At 44.5% G+C, this 20,789-nt stretch overlaps 1 protein-coding gene across 12 annotated transcripts in view; it reads left to right on the top strand.

The window, feature by feature from the left end:
* Positions 1 to 20,789, top strand: part of LOC137435167 (copine-3) — a 186,612-nt gene that overhangs the window by 165,657 nt on the left and 166 nt on the right. For 6 of the 12 annotated variants that reach the window (XM_078784588.1, XM_068128704.2, XM_078784589.1 and 3 more), the window contains 10 exons: positions 1,494 to 1,583; positions 1,705 to 1,800; positions 3,149 to 3,235; positions 3,468 to 3,527; positions 5,278 to 5,411; positions 5,752 to 5,806; positions 5,912 to 5,963; positions 13,465 to 13,598; positions 13,713 to 13,949; positions 19,648 to 20,789. The exon at positions 19,648 to 20,789 is cut by the window's right edge and continues 166 nt beyond it. In XM_078784588.1, the coding sequence (XP_078640714.1) occupies positions 1,494 to 1,583; positions 1,705 to 1,800; positions 3,149 to 3,235; positions 3,468 to 3,527; positions 5,278 to 5,411; positions 5,752 to 5,806; positions 5,912 to 5,963; positions 13,465 to 13,598; positions 13,713 to 13,949; positions 19,648 to 19,755 (1,053 nt within the window). In that variant the 3' untranslated portion in view covers positions 19,756 to 20,789. The remainder of the gene's footprint in view (positions 1 to 1,493; positions 1,584 to 1,704; positions 1,801 to 3,148; positions 3,236 to 3,467; positions 3,528 to 5,277; positions 5,412 to 5,751; positions 5,807 to 5,911; positions 5,964 to 13,464; positions 13,599 to 13,712; positions 13,950 to 19,647) is intronic. The other 6 variants (XM_078784592.1, XM_078784585.1, XM_078784591.1 and 3 more) reach the window with 1 other exon arrangement.

A 20,789-nucleotide genomic window follows, 5' to 3' on the forward strand; every position in this document is an offset into this window, starting at 1 on the left:
CAGATACGAGACAGGGGAAAATTAATTAATAAAAGAATTCGTCATGTACTTGTAAATTTTTTGGGGGGGTGGGGGGGGGGGAGTGCAGCCTTATCTGGTCCGTCGTCCTGTAGTGTATTCCCAACGCGGCTCCGAGCTCCGACGCGAAGGAAACCCTCCGTCCGCCTCACACGCTTCGCTAAACCCCGAGCCAACCCGCTCGCTGCACACCATGAGGTCCCACCTGCTCAGCACCACTCCAACCTCCAGAAGCACCGAGCACCGCTCCAAGCACCACGCAGATGGCGAACAAACGACCACCAGGAGAGGGCTGCTAGCTAAAAGCTGCTGAAATGTCGTGCAGCGCAAGACAGCCAGAGATAACCAAGACCTCCAGAGATGTGCAGCGCAAGAGCCAAAGAGGGACGTGCAAGAGCAAGAGGGAAAATGTCGTCCGGCCCGCCCTTTTATAACCTAGCCTGTGACGTCGGTCTTGGTGCGCCCCCCAATCGGCGCCTTCCACCCAACCTTCCAGCGCCTTTCCTCCAATCACACGTTCCCTGTGGCGTGGTCACATCTCGTGTCACGCGATGTTGCTAGGCCTAGCTGGTGTAGCTGACGGCGGCCCCCCGGCTGTGCCCCGATCTGGCTTCCTGCCTGGCTTCTTCCAAAGTCGTTGTAAGGGAAGGGGATTTAATTACTGTGTGCACTAAAGGGCCTATCTAAGTGTTTATGTTGGTGTGCATTGCCATAAGGGACAAAGGTTTGATTACCAGGTGTGACACACAAGGGATGTTATCTTTAATCCCTACAACTACCTAGCACACGAACATCCTGGTATGTTCACAGGTATACTCCTTAACCGACAAACCGGACTACACACAGAACTTATTACAGGGCAGATTCCTTATCGTGACAGATGAAGCATGTGACCTAGTCAGATCTACCTGACTCTAGATATTGCTCTACCCCCCCCCCCCCCCCCCGACATAACAATATATATGTATGTATATATATATATATATATATATATATATATATATATATATATGTATATATGTATATATATATATAATTGTGAGAAATAGTAGAAATTCCACAGTACGAGCAGGGCGTCTCATTTGCATTAAATAAATAATCGGGAGATTAAATCGGACGCGGACGTAGCTTCAGGACGTTGATCTTTAATTTTCGACAAGCTTTCGACCAACAAAGGTCTTCTTCTTAGTCGTCCCCAAGTTCAACGGAAGTATATATACATGTATATAAAATATCTCAAGACCCAGTTACATCTCTCACCTGTAGTTGGAGGGAATGCAGAATCGTTTTCTCTGTTGGCTGGAAAAGCATGGGGGTCGTGTGTGTGTTTCTGTGTGATTTTGGATGTTGGTAAACATTTGATAATTTTTGTTATGGTAATTAATTAGCATTCCTGCTGGACTGAGTTTGAGACATCCTAGTATAATTTAACAACCCTTGTCGTTTGAGAGTTGAACATTTTCAACTTCAACCAGGTGGTGAAGAACAACCTGAACCCAACTTGGCGGCCGTTCTCGGTGCCTCTGCAAGCACTCTGTCAGGGAGACTTGGAGAAAGAGTTCAAGGTAGTGTTGGTTGTGGTTATTCATAGTATTGTGTAAGAAGCCAGGCATATCTATTAATAAGGGGGTTGTCTGTAAAAAGGATAGTGTGCAGATCAGATGACTATTTTCTACCTGTGTACAGGTTGTGTGCAATGACTACGATAATGATGGATCACATGACTTCATTGGAGAGAGCAGAGTCAACGTGCTTCGACTACAACAGGCTGACAAAAATCCGGTAAAGACTCGATGAAGATGAAATGCATAAGGCGTTTGCAGAAATGATTATATATTTTTCGGCTGTCAGTTTTGAAAGCTTTCAGTAACATGTAATCTTTAGTTGATTTTCCCATGGTTACATTTTCTTTTTGTTTTGTTTTTATTATGAAATTGAAAATATGAAGGTAACTTTTGCTAAAACTATGGGATTTCAGTCTGGCCTATACTTTCTGGCATTGTTTCTCATGATAATTGTAAAAAAAAAAAAAACCACCTTTAGAGGCCATTTTTCCCCGCAAAGCGGGGGTTGGCCTTTTTCGGGAACCATGGTTGCTGTTGTTTTTTGGTCCCCTTTTTGAAGCAATGTTTTACGGCCGGATGCCCTTCCTGACGCCAACCCTTTTTGCCGCCTTTAACGACAAACAGGGAATTACCAGTGAACTGGTACTCGATTAGCCGACCTCGGAAGTATGACAGGCTGAGTCAACCCCCCTGGCGTTAATTCAGCGATCGACCGGGATTCGAACCCAGGATCCTAGGATCCTAAGCCGGCACCCTAGCCGCTAGCCCAACACCAGGGTAGCCCATGATAATTGTAAACAAGAAGAAAAAGACATAGAATGCCATATCCCCCGTTATGCATTTCATCTTTGATGTGTCCGAGGGGATAGTGCAGAGCCTTTAAGCCGTCTGGTCTTGGTTCGATTCCCAGATTGGTGCTTCGCAGCACAGGCATTACATGAAAGTGCACCATCCCTCCAATGGTCATTAAGTTGGATATCCCGTCTCCGAGCATTAGTTGGTGGACTTTAAAGATCTCGTGGTATTTTTCACTTGGAGTAGGTGAGTTGATGCCGGAATTCTGAACAAATTGTAAATTCCTGCTCAAATCTCCTTCATTCATCTGGCAGGTGAAAAGCTTAGGCCAAAGACTACCGGCCGACCCCACATGAATGTGGGAATAATTTTGAGTCGTTAAACATTTTTTTGGCCTTGTAGTTGTCCTTGTGTTCGCCTTCTTTGACTAAACTGCTACCCATACACGCTCAACATGAAAAATCTTCTGGAAACTTGATTGGGTTTTGTCAGTCGTCTGGTTGTTGTACTATATTATCAGCAGAGTTTTGCATTGTGAACCATGCTGTCTGAGGAACTATTTCGCCTGCTGTCAAACAAGTCCAAGTTGTACAAATCTGTGAGGCGTTACGAGCCATGGCATAACATTTCCATTTGGTTTGCTACCATCTATCATTGAAATAAAAATGACCCGAGGATGAGGCTGTGTGTCCCAAGCACCTCGACAAATTTCCCAAATGTTTTTATGCATGTATGTTCAGCTTTCTACCCGCTCTCACATGTGCACATAGCTTGAGTTGGAGTGTGTCAATCCAGAGAGGAAGAGGAAGAAGAAGCACTATAAAAACTCTGGGGTTATCATCGTCAAGAACTGCAAGGTGAAAGCTGGAATACTTTGCTTTAAAGACCTGATTGCATTGTTTAAATTCTTATTGTCATGGAAATCTGGGACACTTTCTTCACACTCTAAGTTTAAATGCTGCAAACATTGGATACAGAACTCGACTTGGCACTCTTTAAGTGCTTGAGCTGAGAGGTTCTATAAACCTGAATAGAGTTTAAATTGATTTTCATCTGGAATGAGATTGCAAATGCCTGTGTGTTTTGCAGATTGATGTGGAGTATTCGTTTTTGGATTACATAATGGGTGGAACGCAGATGAACTTCACGGTAGGATTGGCCTGTCTTTCTGTCGTTTTTCTCTTTGTCTATGTCTCTGTCGTTCTCTGTGTCTCTTTTCACTGTCTTTCTTCATCTCTTTCTCTGTGTATCTCTCTCTCTCGCCCTGTCTCCTTCTCTCTCTCTCGCCTGTCTCCGTCTCTCTCTCTCTCTCTCTCTCTCTCTCTCTCTCTCTCTCTCTCTCTCGTCTCTCTGTCTCTCGCCCTGTATCTGTCTCTCTGTCTCTCTGTCTCTCGCCCTGTATCTGTCTCTCTGTCTCTCGCCCTGTATCTGTCTCTCTCTCTCTCTCGCCCTGTATCTGTCTCTCTCTCTCTCGCCCTGTATCTGTCTCTCTCTCTCTCTCGCCCTGTCTCCTTCTCTCTCTCGCCTGTCTCCGTCTCTCTCTCTCTCTCTCTGTCTCTGTCTCTGTCTCTGTCTCTGTCTCTGTCTCTGTCTCTCTCTGTCTCTGTCTCTCGCCCTGTATCTGTCTCTCTGTCTCTCGCCCTGTATCTGTCTCTCTGTCTCTCGCCCTGTATCTGTCTCTCTCTCTCTCTCTCGCCCTGTATCTGTCTCTCTCTCTCTCGCCCTGTATCTGTCTCTCTCTCTCTCTCTCGCCCTGTATCTGTCTCTCTCTCTCTCTCTCGCCCTGTATCTGTCTCTCTCTCTCTCTCTCGCCCTGTATCTGTCTCTCTCTCTCTCTCTCGCCCTGTATCTGTCTCTCTCTTTCTCGCCCTGTATCTCTCTCTCTCTCTCTCTCCCTGTATCTGTCTCTCTCTCTCTCTCGCCCTGTATCCATCTCTCCCTCCCTCTCGCCCTGTCTCCGTCTCTCGCTCCCTCGCCCTGTCTCCGTCTCTCGCTCCCTCGCCCTGTCTCCGTCTCTCGCTCCCTCGCCCTGTCTCCGTCTCTCGCTCCCTCGCCCTGTCTCCGTCTCTCGCTCCCTCGCCCTGTCTCCGTCTCTCGCTCCCTCACCCTGTCTCCGTCTCTCGCTCCCTCGCCCTGTCTCCGTCTCTCGCTCCCTCGCCCTGTCTCCGTCTCTCGCTCCCTCGCCCTGTCTCCGTCTCTCGCCCCGACCCCGTCTCCGTCTCTCGCTCCCTCGCCCCGTCTCCATCTCTCGCTCCCTCGCCCCGTCTCCGTCTCTCGCTCCCTCACCCCGTCTCCGTCTCTCGCTCCCTCGCCCCGTCTCCGTCTCTCGCTCCCTCGCCCCGTCTCCATCTTTCGATCTGTCTCCGTCTTTCGCTCCCTCGCCCCGTCTCCGTCTCTCGCTCCCTCGCCCCGTCTCCGTCTCTCGCTCCCTCACCCCGTCTCCGTCTCTCGCACCCTCGCCCTGTCTCCGTCTCTCGCTCCCTCGCCCCGTCTCCATCTCTCGCTCCCTCGCCCCGTCTCCGTCTCTCGCTCCCTCGCCCCGTCTCCGTCTCTCGCTCCCTCGCCCCGTCTCCGTCGCTCGCTCCCTCGCCCCGTCTCCATCTCTCGCTCCCTCGCCCCGTCTCCGTCTCTCGCTCCCTCGCCCCGTCTCCGTCTCTCGCTCCCTCGCCCTGTTTCCGTCTCTCTCTCTCTCTCTCTCTCTCTCTCTCCCCTCTCCCCTCTCCCCTCTCCCCTCTCTCCTCTCTCCTCTCTCCTTTCTCCTCTCTCCTCTCTCCTCTCTCCTCTCTCACCCTGTCTGCGTCTTTCTCTTTCTCCTTTTCTCTCCCTCTCTCCCTGTCCCCATCTATCTTTTATCTGATATTTCATTCTGCCTCCTCAGTTTTGCTGTTTCTTTGACCAGGTGGGCATCGACTTCACAGGTTCAAATGGAGACCCTCGCTCTCCTGACTCTTTGCACTACTTAAACCCTGGTGGAAGTAACGAGTACTTGTCAGCTCTTTGGTCTGTGGGCTCTGTCATCCAGGATTACGACACGTAAGCTTTAGGAAACAGGGTGTAAAATAATCTAAACCGTACTTTTATTTCTTTTTCAACCGTGGTGGAATTTTCTCCCTTTTCTTCCATACGTTTCATGCATACCCTCTTCTTGACCCCACCCTCTCCAATCCCCACTAACATATTTTTCCAATCTCCTTTCTCCCCCCATCTCCCCCCCCCCTCCCCCCCACCCCCCCAAAACTTTTATTTCTATCTGTAGTCCTCAATTTGATTTGATTCCATAATTGGTTTTTTGCCACCATAATCTGGCCTGTTTTAATATCATGCTGCAGCTTTGATGTTTCTAACTGTGCTTGAATCTTCTTCCTTTCTCCAGAGACAAGCTGTTCCCTGCGTTTGGATTTGGTGCTTTAATTCCACCCACGTTTCAGGTTTGTTACTTGTCACTGCTCTTATCTTGCAGTTGGTGTGGTTCTTGTTTATCCGTTTTGTATTTCATTATATCAGCATGGTGATGTCTGTCTCTGTGTTTTCAGATTTCACACGAGTTTCCTCTCAACTTCAACCACAGCAATCCTTATTGCAATGGTAAGATTGCTTTGTAATCTTTTACCAAACCTCACTCCAAATATATATATATAGACTCATTTATATGTTCTTGTGTCAATAAGGTTCAGATTAGGAACAATGACTTTCAGATATAATAGACAATTTAATGCACTACATTAGACTTGACCTATGAGGTAGTCCTGTGAGCTTGAATTTGCTTAATGAAACTTTTAAATGTCCCAAAATAAGATGTTTAAAATACCGAGGGGGAAAAAGTTTTTATTATTGTTATTATTGTTACTAGGGCGTGCCCGCACGTACGTGCTTGCCCGTACGTGCTTGCCCGTACGTGCGTGCAAAAAAACATGCGTGCAAACAACAACAACAAAAAAAAACTTTGAAGCCACGTGGCAGTAACGACCACAGAACCCCCCCCCCCTCTATTTACATGAAATGGTTTGGTCCATTCGCAAACCCCCCCTCTATTTACATGAAATGGTTTGGTTCATTCGCAAAGCCAAAGCGAACGGCTTGCGAGTACGGTGACCATACCTTGGGAACCACTTGTCCGATTAATTTCAAACCTTGAAAAGGCACATCCTCGGGTCCCCAGCAATATACCTGGCAAGTTTCAAGTATATCGGACCGGTAGTTGTCGAGAAACAGCGGTCGCATACAGACACACAGAGATTACTGGAATTATAGATAGATTATTATTAATATCTAAAGTGTGAAAGACTCATGGAGGAGTTTGTACATATATTGGAAAAGGATGTTAGAAAACGCCAGCTCACCCTTGCCTGAATTGCAAGGACGTTCGTAGAACACACACAAATCGACAGAGAATTTGGGATTTCAATCTGGAATCCCAGGATCATGAGCTACGTGCTCAGATCGGGATACTAAACAGAACAACCTATGGTAATGCAAGCCAGATACACATTTGAACGTGAAACCCTTGCCTTCATTTTATGAAATACCAATGCACTTGCTGCACACATTCAAACAATGTAAAACTAGAAAGCATCTGAAAATGCAAGCCCGTCCGCGCGTCTGTATTCAGATGTATTCTTCTTCCGTATACTCAAAATAACGAAAACAGTTTAAAATATATATACAAAATGAAAATTTATGATTTTATGCAACCTTCACCTTTGCCCTTTTGATCTTAATAAAAAAACAGTCGGCTTGTAGCTTTTGATTGGTGAACCAATTAGGTGACCCAATAAGCAAATTCTTAAAATTTCAGGTCAATCGGATGAAAATGAACGATTTTATGTGACACTGACCTTTAACCTTCTGACCCTTTGACAAAATTATTAATTTTCCTTCTCCGTATTGTCATAACTAGGGCATGCCCGTACTATATATAAGCTAGGACGTGCCCGTACGTGGGTGCCCGTTCCTTGCCCAAAAAAAAAAAAAAAAAAAAATTTGTGTAGGGGTGTGTGTGTGTAAACATCCTAGGGCGTGCCCGTACGTGGGTGCAAAAAAACATGCGTGCAAACAACAACAAAAAAAAACTTTGAAACCACGTGGCAGTAACGACCACAGAACCCCCCCCCCCTCTATTTACATGAATGGTTTGGTCCATTCGCAACGACCACAGAACCCCCCCCTCTATTTACATGCAATGGTTTGGTCCAAAGCGAACGGCTTGCAGTGTTTGGTAAAGAAATCGCCATAGCTCGGTAAGTACTTGTCCGATTAATATGAAACCTTGAAAAGGCACATCCTCGGGTCCCCAGCAATATACCTGGCAAGTTTAAAGTATATCGGACCCGTGGTTGTCGAGAAACAGCGGTCACAGACAAACATACACACATACACACATACACACATACACACATACACACAGAGATTAATGGAATTATAGATAGATAAAGCTTTGGTGGGTGAAATTTGATGACCATAGCTCAAATGGTAAAAAAAAAAAAGGTAATGCCCGGACACACATACACATACACATACACACCACACACACGTGATTACAAATCCCCCGTCTACTGCTGCGCAGGGCTCGGGCTAACTAAAACGGCACTCAGTAGAGCGCATGCCTCTGCCAGCCTGAACAGTTCGTATTTTGTATCCCACTGATGGGCCAGATCTGGATTTTCACCAAAATCGAATCAATGTGGTCTTGTCACACACCAAACCTGTCCAGCAATCCGTCCATAACTTATCCGTCCATAACTTATCCGTCCATAACTTATCCGTCCATAACTTTTTGAGATATCCTGCTCACAGATGATCACACGAACAAACAAACAAACAAGAAGGCATCAGGTAGTAGCCTGACAGGTATGATAAAAATCAAGAGAACCGTGTTGGTTGAGAACCGACCTTTGATCATGGCCATTTTGACAATCTTTCTCACCAGTGGCGCATGAACGATTTATATCGACGAAATAGATTTATCCTCAAATTTTCAATCTTCTTTGCCGAACACTGCGTCTCGCTACACCAAATATTAAGTGCGATACAGCCCAAAATATATTTTATGCAAATGATGTCACTGTCACCTTGACCTTTGACATATATAGTCAAATCACATTGACAGCCTCCTTTTACCTTCCTTCAGATTCCTATGGTAAAGTTTGACGAAGACAGCTGAAAGCGTTCGCTAGTTGTCGCACTCACAGGCAAATAAACAAGACAATGGCATATGACGAAAATTGAAACTATAACAAACAAGCAGACAGTGGTGAAAACACAACTTCCATCCAAGATTGGTGGCGGAGGTAAAAAAAAAAAAAAAAAAAATAAGGGAAGTCAAAGCTGAGTGACAGCAACCAAAACATTGTTAACAAGCAATGTAAACGTACACTTGGCTCCAAATGCCGTTGTAATGCCTGTGATTTAGTGCATTTATAAGCTCTTCCTTGAACTTTGGACATATCGTCGATGCAATATCATGAAGTTGTTTTTTTTTACGATTTATAACCTTCTTGGACATTTTAACATCCAAGCACAACTTTGAACCCACGTTCTCTGCATTCGGGTAAGCACTGGGAGCACCATGATATTTCGTTGGGTTACTCAATCTTATTATAATGGAGGAAATGTATACACTACCGGTCAAAAGTTTTAGAACACCTCAATTTTTCCAGTTTTTATTGAAATTTACGCAGTTTAATGTCTCAATGTACTATGAAATTAAGCATAGAACAAATAAACAATTGGAGATAAAAAAAAGAAATCATAGAATCATTTTGTTTAACAAAATTTTATTTAAATTTTTGACTCAGCAAGGTAGCCACCTTTTGCAGATATAACCGCCGAACACACTCGTGGCATTCTTTCTACAATGGAAATCAAATATTGTTTGGGAAGTTCTTCCCAACACTGTTGCAGAGGTTCCCACAAATGTGTTGCACTTGTAGGTTGCTTTGCTTTCACCCTTCTATCCAGTTCATCCCAAACCAGCTCGATGGGGTTCAAGTCTGGAGACTGTGCTGGCCATTCCATGATTTGAAGCCTACCGTCTTGTTCTTTTCCTCGAAGGTAGTTTTGACATAGTCTGGAGGTGTGTTTAGGGTCATTATCTTGCTGTGGGATGAATCCCTGACCAACTTGGCGTATACCAGAGGGTATTACATGGCGCTGCAAAATGCTGTGGTAGCCCTTTTGGTTCAGGGTGCAAGTCGCCGACTCTGAATCCAGCAAAAGAGCCCCAAGCCATCACGCTTGCTCCTCCCTGTTTGACAGTTGGTGTCACACACTGAGGAACCATCCTTTCTCCTACTCGACGGCGTACAAAAACCCTGCGTGATGAAGCAAAGATTTCAAATTTTGATTCATCAGTCCATAAGACCTTCTTCCGGTCTTCGGTAGTCCACTGGCGGTGGTGCTTCATGGCCCAGCCAAGCATCTTTTTCTTATTTTGCCATCTTTAGCGATGGCTTTCTTACTGCCACGTGACCTGTCAAACCTGCAGCTGGAAGTCTTCTCTTCACAGTTGAAACTGAGACTTGCTTTCTTCGACCAGTGTTAAGCTGTGCTTGAAGCTGTTGTCCTGTGAGCCGCCTATCACGCAAGCTGTTGACTCTCAGAAACTTGTCTTCTGATTCTGTTGTGGCTTTGGGTCTGCCAGACCTCTTCCTGTCAGTTTCCTCCAGTTTCCAAGTGCCTTTTGATGGTGTAGGAAACTGTACTCACTGACACCTTGGCTTTCTTTGCAATTTCTCTAAAGGAAAGACCTACACTTTTCAGGGTTATAATGGTCTGTCTGTCTTCCTTTGTTAATTGCCTTTTTCTCACCATTATGATAGCAATATACTACTTCCTGCAGTGCGATATTGTCCAAATAATGCTTCAGAGGGAGTAATAGCAGTCTGTTCCAATACTGCTTTTATACAGACAGGGGGTTTGTAATCAAGTAATCAGCAGAGGTTGGGACACCTGTAGGAATTGTTTGCATCAACTTTCAAGGCTTAATTTACTTACATTGCTGCAGAACAGCTGTAAGTTGTTAACCCATTACTTGTTCCCTGAAGAAGGCCTTTTTTTTTTTTACAATATAACTGTGCAGTTTACATTATTTTCCCGTTTTTGCTAACCTAATCTTTTTTTTAACCTCGGGCAGTTTACTGCTTGCCTTTGTACCATTTCAGGTTATTCACTGGACTTGAATTGCTTAAATTTCAATAAAAACTGGAAAAATTGAGGTGTTCTAAAACTTTTGACCGGTAGTGTATGATTAGGTATGTATGTATGTATGTATGTATTGTCGTGTGCCCAGGGTTAAGACCCCAAGAGGACGAATTGCCGAATTAGCTTGAACTCCGGGGCGTACTCCGAACCTTGGCGGGATTGTCCTTGGCACGCGCGGGAAGGTCCGAGCCTCATCTAATCAGGAACACACGCAGGGGTTATCTGAACCACACACACACACAGACGGGACAGCAAAATCCACAATACAAGAAAAGTAAGATTCGACAAATAATGATTTTATGAAAATAAATGCAAATAACATTGAAAGGCAAAGTAAAAACTAAAATTCCTTATCGAGACGTCTCCACTCAGACTTGTATACAAACGAGGGGAAAAGATAATGAAAGAAAATAGATAATGTTTTGGTAATCGGCCGGCACTCAGCTTTGCATCCCCAAATGGCTGGTAAGGCTTGCTGGTGGTCACCTCGAACCACCGCGCGGGAAACGCACAAGATGGCGCGGAATCGCACCCGCAGTCAGCCGCCGGCGTGAGGCAAGCAGGCAGGATCTTGCTTCGCTAATACAGCTCCGATGATCTCCCCGGCGCACACAGATGAGCACCCGTCGTCCTCCCACGCAAAACAACAAAGCGATCACCGCGATCAAGACCAGGACCAGAAGAGAAGACTGCGACCACTCACAACCAAACCCGGGACAAAAGAGACCAAGATCGCGAGAGGGGGTTCTCTTCCTCCTGTTCTCAAATGTTCCACGCTGACGTCACACTCTGTCCAATCACCGAGCTCTACTCAATCATCCCATCGTGCCTCCACCAATCACGAAGGCCGGGCGTGGCCTCCTCGTTACTAGTTGTCGGGGGGGGGGGGGGGGCGGTCTAGTCGCTGTTCGGGAATGTTCAGATGACGTCGGCGGTTGTGAGGTGGGATTTATGTGCCGATCGGCAAATGTGCTGGGTGTTGGTTAGCCCTGGTGGCGTGAGCGAATGACTCCATTTGTTATAGTTGTTGTTGGCGGGCTTTTTAATTTCAATAAAGACAGAGGGAAGATCGCAGGAGGCAAACATTTTACAGGGGAATTTAACCTTAGAGACCCTACCTCGATAGCACAACTCCACTCCTCTGTGTGGAGACACCTAAACACTTAACCGGACATTCGACCCTACTTATGTACATCAAGATGGGTTCTTCTTCTTCACGACACTCGGAGCATGCTAATCTACACATTTTGAACTTCTTAAGGTATTTCTTCATTTACTCCCACAAATGTAACAGTATGTATATGTATATGTATGTATGTATGTATATCTTGACCAAAACATCGTCTTCTTCAAATATATATAAAACCGAAAAAAATGGTCCTTCAGGCGGGCAGGCGATGAAGCCGTGTGACTATATATCTATTAATTACGTACTGTTTCAACGTCGGTTTCACCCCGTCTATTATTTACATTATGTCCATGACGAACCGTTGGAATATACCTTTCGACCCTTTGGACTGCCGAGACCCCTTCGACCTTCGAAGACCTCTCAAGATCCAAAAAACCCTGAAAACCCAGAGGACACAAAATACCCTAAAGACCTATACGACTCAACAGACACAAAGACCATTAAAGACCACGAAAACTCTTAAGAACCCCAAAGACCCATTGGACGCTTTAGAACCATTTGACCAGCTTGGACTCTTGACCATTTAGAACTTTAGACCACTTAGACCTTTTTAGATTACAAATAAATTATAAATCAGTAAAATGACCAATATTACAAAGAAATCTGCACAAAAGAAATGTTTGTATTATGATTGGTGGAAATAATAACACACCAACTCGATTTCGGTCAGGTCATTATCCTCAGCCTCTGTAGCGATGTGTGGTGAGGTGAGCGTAGTGAGCCGATCCACGCTAGTTGTACCAATTTGCTTTAAATTGTGCTTAAAATATGTTATTAACAAGAAAGCAAGTCTTCATCGAGGAAGCAGCCACCAACCACACCTTAAAAATGGGGACTTTACATTTTAATAATTATATACGTACATAATTAATGAGATAAATAAATAAATGTTATAAAAAGGTATACAACTCAATGAATAATTCAAGGTGGTATGTCAGTTGCATTGATGCCAATGGTAAAGTGTATATAAATAAATAATTCAAAGGTTGCGTTGTTGGTGGAGATGCTGAATTGTGTATGAATAAATGAATACCTGAAGGTGGTATGTTGGGTGTGATGGTGCTAAAGTGTAAATACAGTATAAAGTGACTCACATGAAGTGAGAAGAAAATTAGTTTGGTTACTTTGGGCGTCCTTTCTTCAGAAAAGCCAATCCCAGGTTTGAAAACAAAGTTCTGAAAAATGAATGTTTTTATTCCTTTGCTTGGTAATATTTTCTACATCAGGAGGCTGAGGTTCATTAATGAGCTTGTGTTTAAATTGCATGTTTTTGTTTTATTGGAGAAGGACATTATGAGACATTATGAGACATGAGTGGATTGTCACATGAATTGCAAGGATATTGGCATACAACAGGTACTACATAGTACTGTATATGAGATTTGAAATACAGGCTCAGGTAGGAGCCCCGATCAGGCCGTGTAGATAGCTGTTGTATTCCAGTATCGTTGAGCTCATCTACATTTGAAGAAATGCTGGATATACCGCATAATACATCGGATTACAATTGCCTGGAGAGAAAATACCACGAACCGTCGGTTTAGCTTATAATATTGGTTTAGCGATATATTATTTAATTATTTTGTCATGTAACAGGTGTTTGTTGATTTTGCAATTCCATTATACTTGTGCTTATTATTTGGTGCCGTGAGAGCACACCTTGGGTATAATAGTTAATAAGTGACTTTTGGCATGCAGGTGTGCAGGAAATAGTGAATGCATATCATTCCTGCCTGCAACAGCTGCGTCTGTATGGGCCGACCAACTTTTCTCCCATCATCAACCACGTGGCTCAGTTTGCTGCTGCTGCTGCTAAACTACCTGGCGCAACTGTAACGATGACTCTTCCCTCCACTCAAAACTATCTAATTATTGATGATTTCTGTGAACCGTTTTTGTGTAACTAGTTAAACAGTGCAACCACAGTCCTTCTGTTCTTTCCCCAGCAGTACTTTATTCTGCTCATTTTGACGGATGGCGTGATCACAGACATGGATGAAACCCGTCATGCCATCGTACATGCTTCCCGGTTTCCAATGTCCATCATCATAGTGGGTGTTGGTGGGGCAGACTTTGATGGCATGGAGATCTTGGACGGGGATGGTGGTTTGCTCAAGGCACCTTCGGGAGACACGGCTTCGCGTGACATTGTTCAGTTTGTTCCCTTCCGCAAGTTCATTAACGTGAGTGTTAAAAACCAACAACTTCGTTTAAAGCCTAATTTATATGAAAATGTACGTCGTACATTGGTGCTTCACCTACCAAAAATGTACACCACCAATTTGTCACATTTTGGTTGTTACAGGAACCACACATGTTTTCCCCCGTTTTGTTAAGTTCTTACAAAGATGGTATTCTTCCACTGCTTCTTTTAAATGCACATTAGCAAACATTGCGTGTGCTTGTCTCTCCATGGCTTATGTTCTTGTAGCAAGGAATTGGTGATTGGTAAGTATGAATGGTGATAGGTAGCAGAGGTAAGTGCGTGCCAGAGGGTCTTGTGGATGGTAATGCGAGAAGGCCTGTGTGTGACAACATTAAGCATCGCGCTGTGAAAGGGTCAGCAAGGAGAGAGAGAGTGTGCCATTAAGGACACGATTTGTCGATGGAATAGGAACCGTCTGCATTGTCTTGGTATTTTGCAGACAACTTAGTGTTCAACATCCTTTGGAGAGGATGTCAGCTTTCCCATCTACAATTGCACAATTATTTTCCCAAATGTTACCCATACCGCACTAATAGCCGGCAAAGCCGGTGTTGTGAATGAATGTGTATTATGTTGAAAAGCCAGATTTTGCTGGATCCTTTGAGAATTTCGAAGCTTTGACGCACCAAATCGCTCCATGGAGGCCGCCATCTTGCAGATGCGGAAGTATGCATAAAAAATTGCGAAAAAGTTCAAAAGGAGTTTGTTTCACCCGTCTTTTTTTGATTATGCACCTCTAATTTGTAATTAAAATACTTTAAGACCAATCTCGTTCCCCAGGCCCGCATGGGCCCTGGTTATCCTCAACGAAAATCTTCACCAAACACCGGAACCAATGAGATTCGAGCATTTGAAAAAATATTTCAAAAAAGCTTATTACCGCGTTTCGGAGGCTGAAAACGGCGTCAAATATTCTAAAATTGACGAAGAATTATTTTTTAGAAATCTCGTGGCCGTATGGGATAGTTTTTCACGGCCGGAAATATCCGAAGTTGAGACGGAATTCACCGAATTAATCAAGAAGTAAATTTTATAAATTTTAATCATCCAGAATGCAAATGGTGTCATTTTGAACTAGGTGCGGTACCTACTACACCTACCTACTACCAACTACCCAACCTACTGATGCCATAGTGATGGGTAAAATAGTGGCAAGAGGCTTTGGCTTCGCCGGCTCATTGCGGCTTTGCAATAGGGTCATATTACATGTTATCTGCCTTCCATACAAAAAGAGCTGTGCGTTACTTCCTTTCTGCTTTGGCATGAAAAGCATTTTGCCATTGGCAGAATAAGGCCTCGCACTATCGGGTGTGGAAAATCCTGGTACGATTGATTCAGCATGACTGGAATTCCTCCAGAACACAAAGTGAACAATTCTGTGGCGTAATGGTTAGAGCTTTCTGAGTGTGGGAGGTCAGTGGTTTGAAACCCGGCTGAGTCGCACCAAAGACTTTAATGAATCGTCCCAAGTGGGACAGACGCTCATCTCCCGATGGAGGTCATTCACAGTTGCGGTTCATTAGGTGATACAGTTGATTTTCACTTTGATTTGATGGAAAATTAGGGGCCCATAGGAGTTTAAATGCCTGATAGCACTATTGTATTTGCTCAGTGAAAATTATGTAAGACTAGCCGAAAGCACCCGGCGTTGCCCGGGTTCTTTTTGAATGAATTTACGACTATAATTCAGCTTTTACTCGCAGCGGTACAAGATTGACTACTATAATTGAGCTCAGCTTTTAATTGCGAAATGGGCCCAGGCCGGCCGAGCTGGGCCTCAACCGGCCTCGCCACCTAGCCGAAAACCTTCCCGGGGCCCGTCCCGACATTTTTTGTTTTTGAGGTTTCCTCCTATCTTTCACCGTTCAGGAGATTAGCGTATGCAGACAAACAAACAAACAAACAAACAAACACTTTCTTTTATATACAGACTTGGCATTTAATATGGAATATATTTTTTTTGTGGGGGTAAACTTACTTTTCAAGATGACTTAGAACCAAAAGTTCATTGGAATTATGTTGAAATTATTCTAGATTTTGTTAATGTGACCTATAAAAGAAACAAAAACCACATTTGACATTTCGAAGCAAATAAATTGATCCTTGAAAGTGATGTAAACTGATATCGAACTCAATTCACGGACAGTACTGTGTTAAACTTCTGTACGTTTTCCAGAAGTATCTCTTTATTTTGCACATTAGCCAAAAAAAATTCAACAAAAACAAAAGCTAAATTATGACTGGGATTACAGACAGTAAAATTACAGTTCAGTACTTCGTGTAACCCCCACGAGCATTCAGGAGAGCACGTACACGTCGAGCCATGCTGTTCACGAGATTTGCCAAGGTTTGGACAGGAATCGCTTGCCATGCAGTGACAATAGTCTGCTGCAATTCACGCACAGAGGTAGGCTGCTGGTCCAAGTTGTCGATTTGATGCGTTAATTCTGCCCACAAGTTCTCTTTCGGATTCATATCCGGGGACATGGCAGGCCACTCCATATGCTCTACACCATGGTCAGCAAGAAATTGTTGGATCATGCGAGCACGATGAGGCCATGCATTGTCATCTTGGAAGAGAAAGTTTCCTCGAAAGGCTGCACGAGCAAATGGAAGCAATATTTCTTCCAGAATGACCCTGTACTTGAACTGGTTCAGGTTTCCATTCAGAACAACCAGGTCAGTTTTGCCCCCTGCATGAAAAGCAGCCCAAACGGTCACCCCACCACCTCCAGGTTGGACTCTTGGCACTATACAATCTTCGTTGTGGGCTTCATGCACTTGTCTGCGCACTCGGACGCGGCCATCTTGACGATAGACCAGAAATCTAGACTCGTCACTGAAGGTCACGTGATTCCAGTGTCTTGGCTGCCATTGACGGTGCTCTCTGGCCCACTGCAATCGGCGCTGGCTGTGTTGTCTGGTCAGGCGTGGCTTTCTCAGGGGATGCCTGGCACGATAGCCTGCTTGAACCAGTCGTTGGTTGACTAGCCTTCTGGATACAGGCACATTTGTCAGTTGCTGCCACTCAGCCCTAAGCCGATTAGCTGACTTGGTACGGCCATTGCAGACTAACCGGTGCAGCTGGCGATCATCTCTCCTTGTGGCTCTGCGTGGATGTCCTGGCCTCGGTATTGGAGTAGGGACACCCCTCTGAGCATTTCGTTTCAGGATCTTTGACACCTGACCTTGAGTGATGCCATACTGCCGAGCAATAGCACGCTGTTTCATGCCAGAATTTCGTAAAGCCACCACTCCATGACAAACAGCATTGTCAAGTTGACGGACCATCTCCAGAGGAAGCGGCAATAACTTTTGGAGACGTGCAGCAGTTGTTTTCCACTAATACAGAACGCAACAACCCTTATATACCCGATTGTGAAGCCAATCGTCAAATGTACCTGTCCTTACATTTTGTCACGCCACCTGTGATATAATCCTGTTATTGACTTCTTGCTGCGAAAGACAATCAGTGACATGGTTCTTTCAACAAAGACATCACCGAAGGGTAAAATAAACTCACCAGATTGATATACTGAGTTCAGAAAGTAAACCCAAGTCAAGAAAAAAAAAATATGCCATTTTAAATGCCAAGTCTGTATATAGATGAGCGGGTCCTGAATTGATTTAAAAAAAAAGAAAAAGTTCCATTAGGTTTTATCCAGTGAAAGGATACTTAAACCTTTTTTTTGGCACTGCTGCGGTGAAAATGATAACCGGAACATGCAGCGCGTACAGTACTGTACAGTACCTACTCCACGTCAACACTGCGTTGGATGCAATCAAAATCGATTGGTTTTTTTCGGTTATTATTGCCCTGCGTGATTTCACCATGTCGCCCAAAAGGAAAACTGTGTGGAGGTTAGCGTTTTGAAACCCGGCTGAGTCGCACCAAAGATTTTAATGAATAGTCCCAAGTGGGACGGACGCTGATGGTGAACCACGTGCAAAAACATCGAGGAAAGTGACGTCTTTGACTCAAAGTGGAGGTTTTGCATAAGCTTGGTCGAGTCGACGGTGCGTTTATTTTATTTATTCGCTGGTTTTGGAGCTCCAGAATGACTTGTAAAAGAAACGCCAACAGATTACAAATGGAATTGATTTTCGATTACGGTAATAGGGGATGAATGGTGGGGGCTTTGGGGTTGGCAGGAAGGGCTGGAGTTGTGCACACTTGCCTCTAAGCTGTCTAGCCTGGGTTTGAATCTGGCGCAGCTATAATCTTCATGTGAAACATTAGAATGATAGCTGCAAAGAGTAGGTGAGGTTTCGTGGCACCATGGCCAAATTTCCAATCCCTGCCCTAACTACTGCTGAGAAGACTATGGCAAACCACCCAGTATAACCCTTGCTCGGGAAGCTGCGTCGGCGGCACTGACGCTCTGTGAAGACTGTGGTGCATCAGAGAGACACCGAGGTGGGGTCTTCGAAAAATTACAGAAGGGAAGGGCCACGTTTAATTTCCTTTTGAATGTTTAATCTGGTTCAACGCAGCAGGAGATGCCATCATAAAACCTATTAAAATTTATTTTATATGTTCATTTCAATTGTGATGTGTTCACTTTTGGCTGCCACCCACCTTCCTCGATATCTTCTCAAAGCCCAGGAAACTAACGGGTCTGCATGTGTAAGGGTCCATAGGAGTTTAAAGGGTCTAATTGTTTATGGGGTCTCAGGGATCTAAAGGGTACCTTCCAAAAGTCGTTAGGATCTAATGGGTCTATAGTGTTGGAAAAGGGTCTAAAGGAATATAAAGGATATAAATGTCTAAACAACTTAAAAGGGTCTTAAAAGGTATAGAGGGGCATGGGGTCGAAGCAGTCTCATGGGTATAAAGTGTTGAAGAGGTCTAAAGGGACCGTAATGGTCTTAATGGGTCTAAAGGTCCAAAGGATACATTCCAATAGTAGTTGGGGTCTAAAAGCCTAAAGAGTCTTAAAGGGTCTACAGGGTCTAAAGGCATCTAAATGGTGTAAAGTGTTGAAAGTGTTTTAAAAGAACTGAAAGGTCTGTCCCCTCTCTGCTACCCCAACTCCCTCTCTGTCCTCCCATCCCCCTTTTTTTTTTCCTGTTCTTCAAAGCAAGAGGGCATTAATGACTGAGGTTAAAATTTATTCAAATGGTAGAATTAAATTATGATAAAAATCAAATGAAGAGGTTTACATTAAACAACAACGAAACATCTCGTGAGATGAGGGAATCTCTCCCTCGATGTGTGATAGACATACAAACACGGATTACATTTTGAGTTGATTGGCTAATTACCTCATCACCTGGATGGGAATTTAATAAAGAGCTGAATTCGTTTTTGCACATCGACGTCATGAATCGTCGTGCCGAGTTTCAAAATGATCCGTTGAGCAGCTTCAGCAGAGGAGGGAAAAAAACGAAAAAATGTTCATGGGCCCACTGACTACTCGACTACCTGACTGACCTGATGACATCGTTTTGGCTTTAATATGTTGACTCGAACATCTCGACTTTAATATCTCGAGCATAGACAAACAACCATATGTTGTCAAATATTGTGCAAGCTCGATGGGCCTAATGGCCTCCTCCTGTATTAAAGTTTCTTGTGAGGGAACTTGTGTTATCCTCATAAGGGAACTTGCACCAATTTAAATGAGTGTTTAAAGACTAATGAAAAACACATGTTCACTTTTAACATTTCTCAGGCTTCCAAGGAGGCGTTGGCGAGGAGCGTATTGGCTGAGGTGCCTCTGCAGCTGACGTCATACTACCGCATGCATAACCTGCCACCTCCAAACGTTCCACATCCTTAGTGGCACACAGGAACTGCGGCCTTCATTCCTCTAACATCTGTCCGGCCTGGCAAGACTAGTGTTCCTGTGTTCACCAAGAAAAGACTAACATGACCTCTGATGACCTTGAGTAAACCCATTGAACCTTGATTGTGGAGGTGGAAACTGTCAAATTTGGGCTGTTGGAACTTGAATTATCACCACGCATAAGCTCTCATGCCATGACCCTTTGTCCAGCGCTGGTGATTGCCACTTGCTATTGCTAACTAAAGTTTTTTTTTGCTCATAATCGCTTCTACACACTCACTTCCTAAAAAGTAGTACTGCAGGTTTGTTTTGAGCCAATACAAACCTGCTCCTTGTAGACCATGTGTTGAGCCAAGCTTTTCTATTGGCTTGGGGCTTTGCAAGCAAGGGACTACAGCTCCCTGGAATGTGGAATGGTTGAGTTATTGCCTGGAAGTTGTTTCTGGCATGATAGCCCATGGGTATGCACACTTGCCTCTGAGCTGTCGGGCCTGGGTTAGAATCCCGGCCCAGCTATAAACCGTCGTCGTGGTGTTTCGCAGGCGGGGCGATTCATCAATGTTGTGCCATCCGTCGGAGGGCCGTTAACCTGGGCATCCCGTCTGCTGGCGCTCATGATCCCCCAGTGTCTTTGCTGAAGAGTATGTGAGTTATCACCGACACCTTGGCTGCATTACAAGTTCCTGTTCTAACCTACAGGGGGCACTGCATCAATGGCACAACATCTCCCCCCCCCCCCCCCCCCAACAAATGATGCTAACCACAGCCATGGGCTGCAAAGAAAAGAAGAATAACTTGTTCATCTTGACAAGCTGGTGTCACTTTTTGAGTTTGTTTACTTTGTTTTCTGCTTGGAGAAACCACTTTTTTATGTTTCTGCTTAACGCATTAAATTGCCAATCATGAAATCTTGCACAATATAGAACCTTATCTTGCAATCCTATTTTGTAATTCGCACATTGTTGCAGAAGCTTTCATACAACTTTTGTGCTGGTTGACTTTGTTGTCTTGTTGGAGAAACTATATTT

The sequence above is a fragment of the Myxine glutinosa genome, chromosome 9, assembly GCF_964187855.1.
Source record: "Myxine glutinosa chromosome 9, kmMyxGlut1.1, whole genome shotgun sequence".
NCBI lineage: Eukaryota > Metazoa > Chordata > Myxini > Myxiniformes > Myxinidae > Myxine > Myxine glutinosa.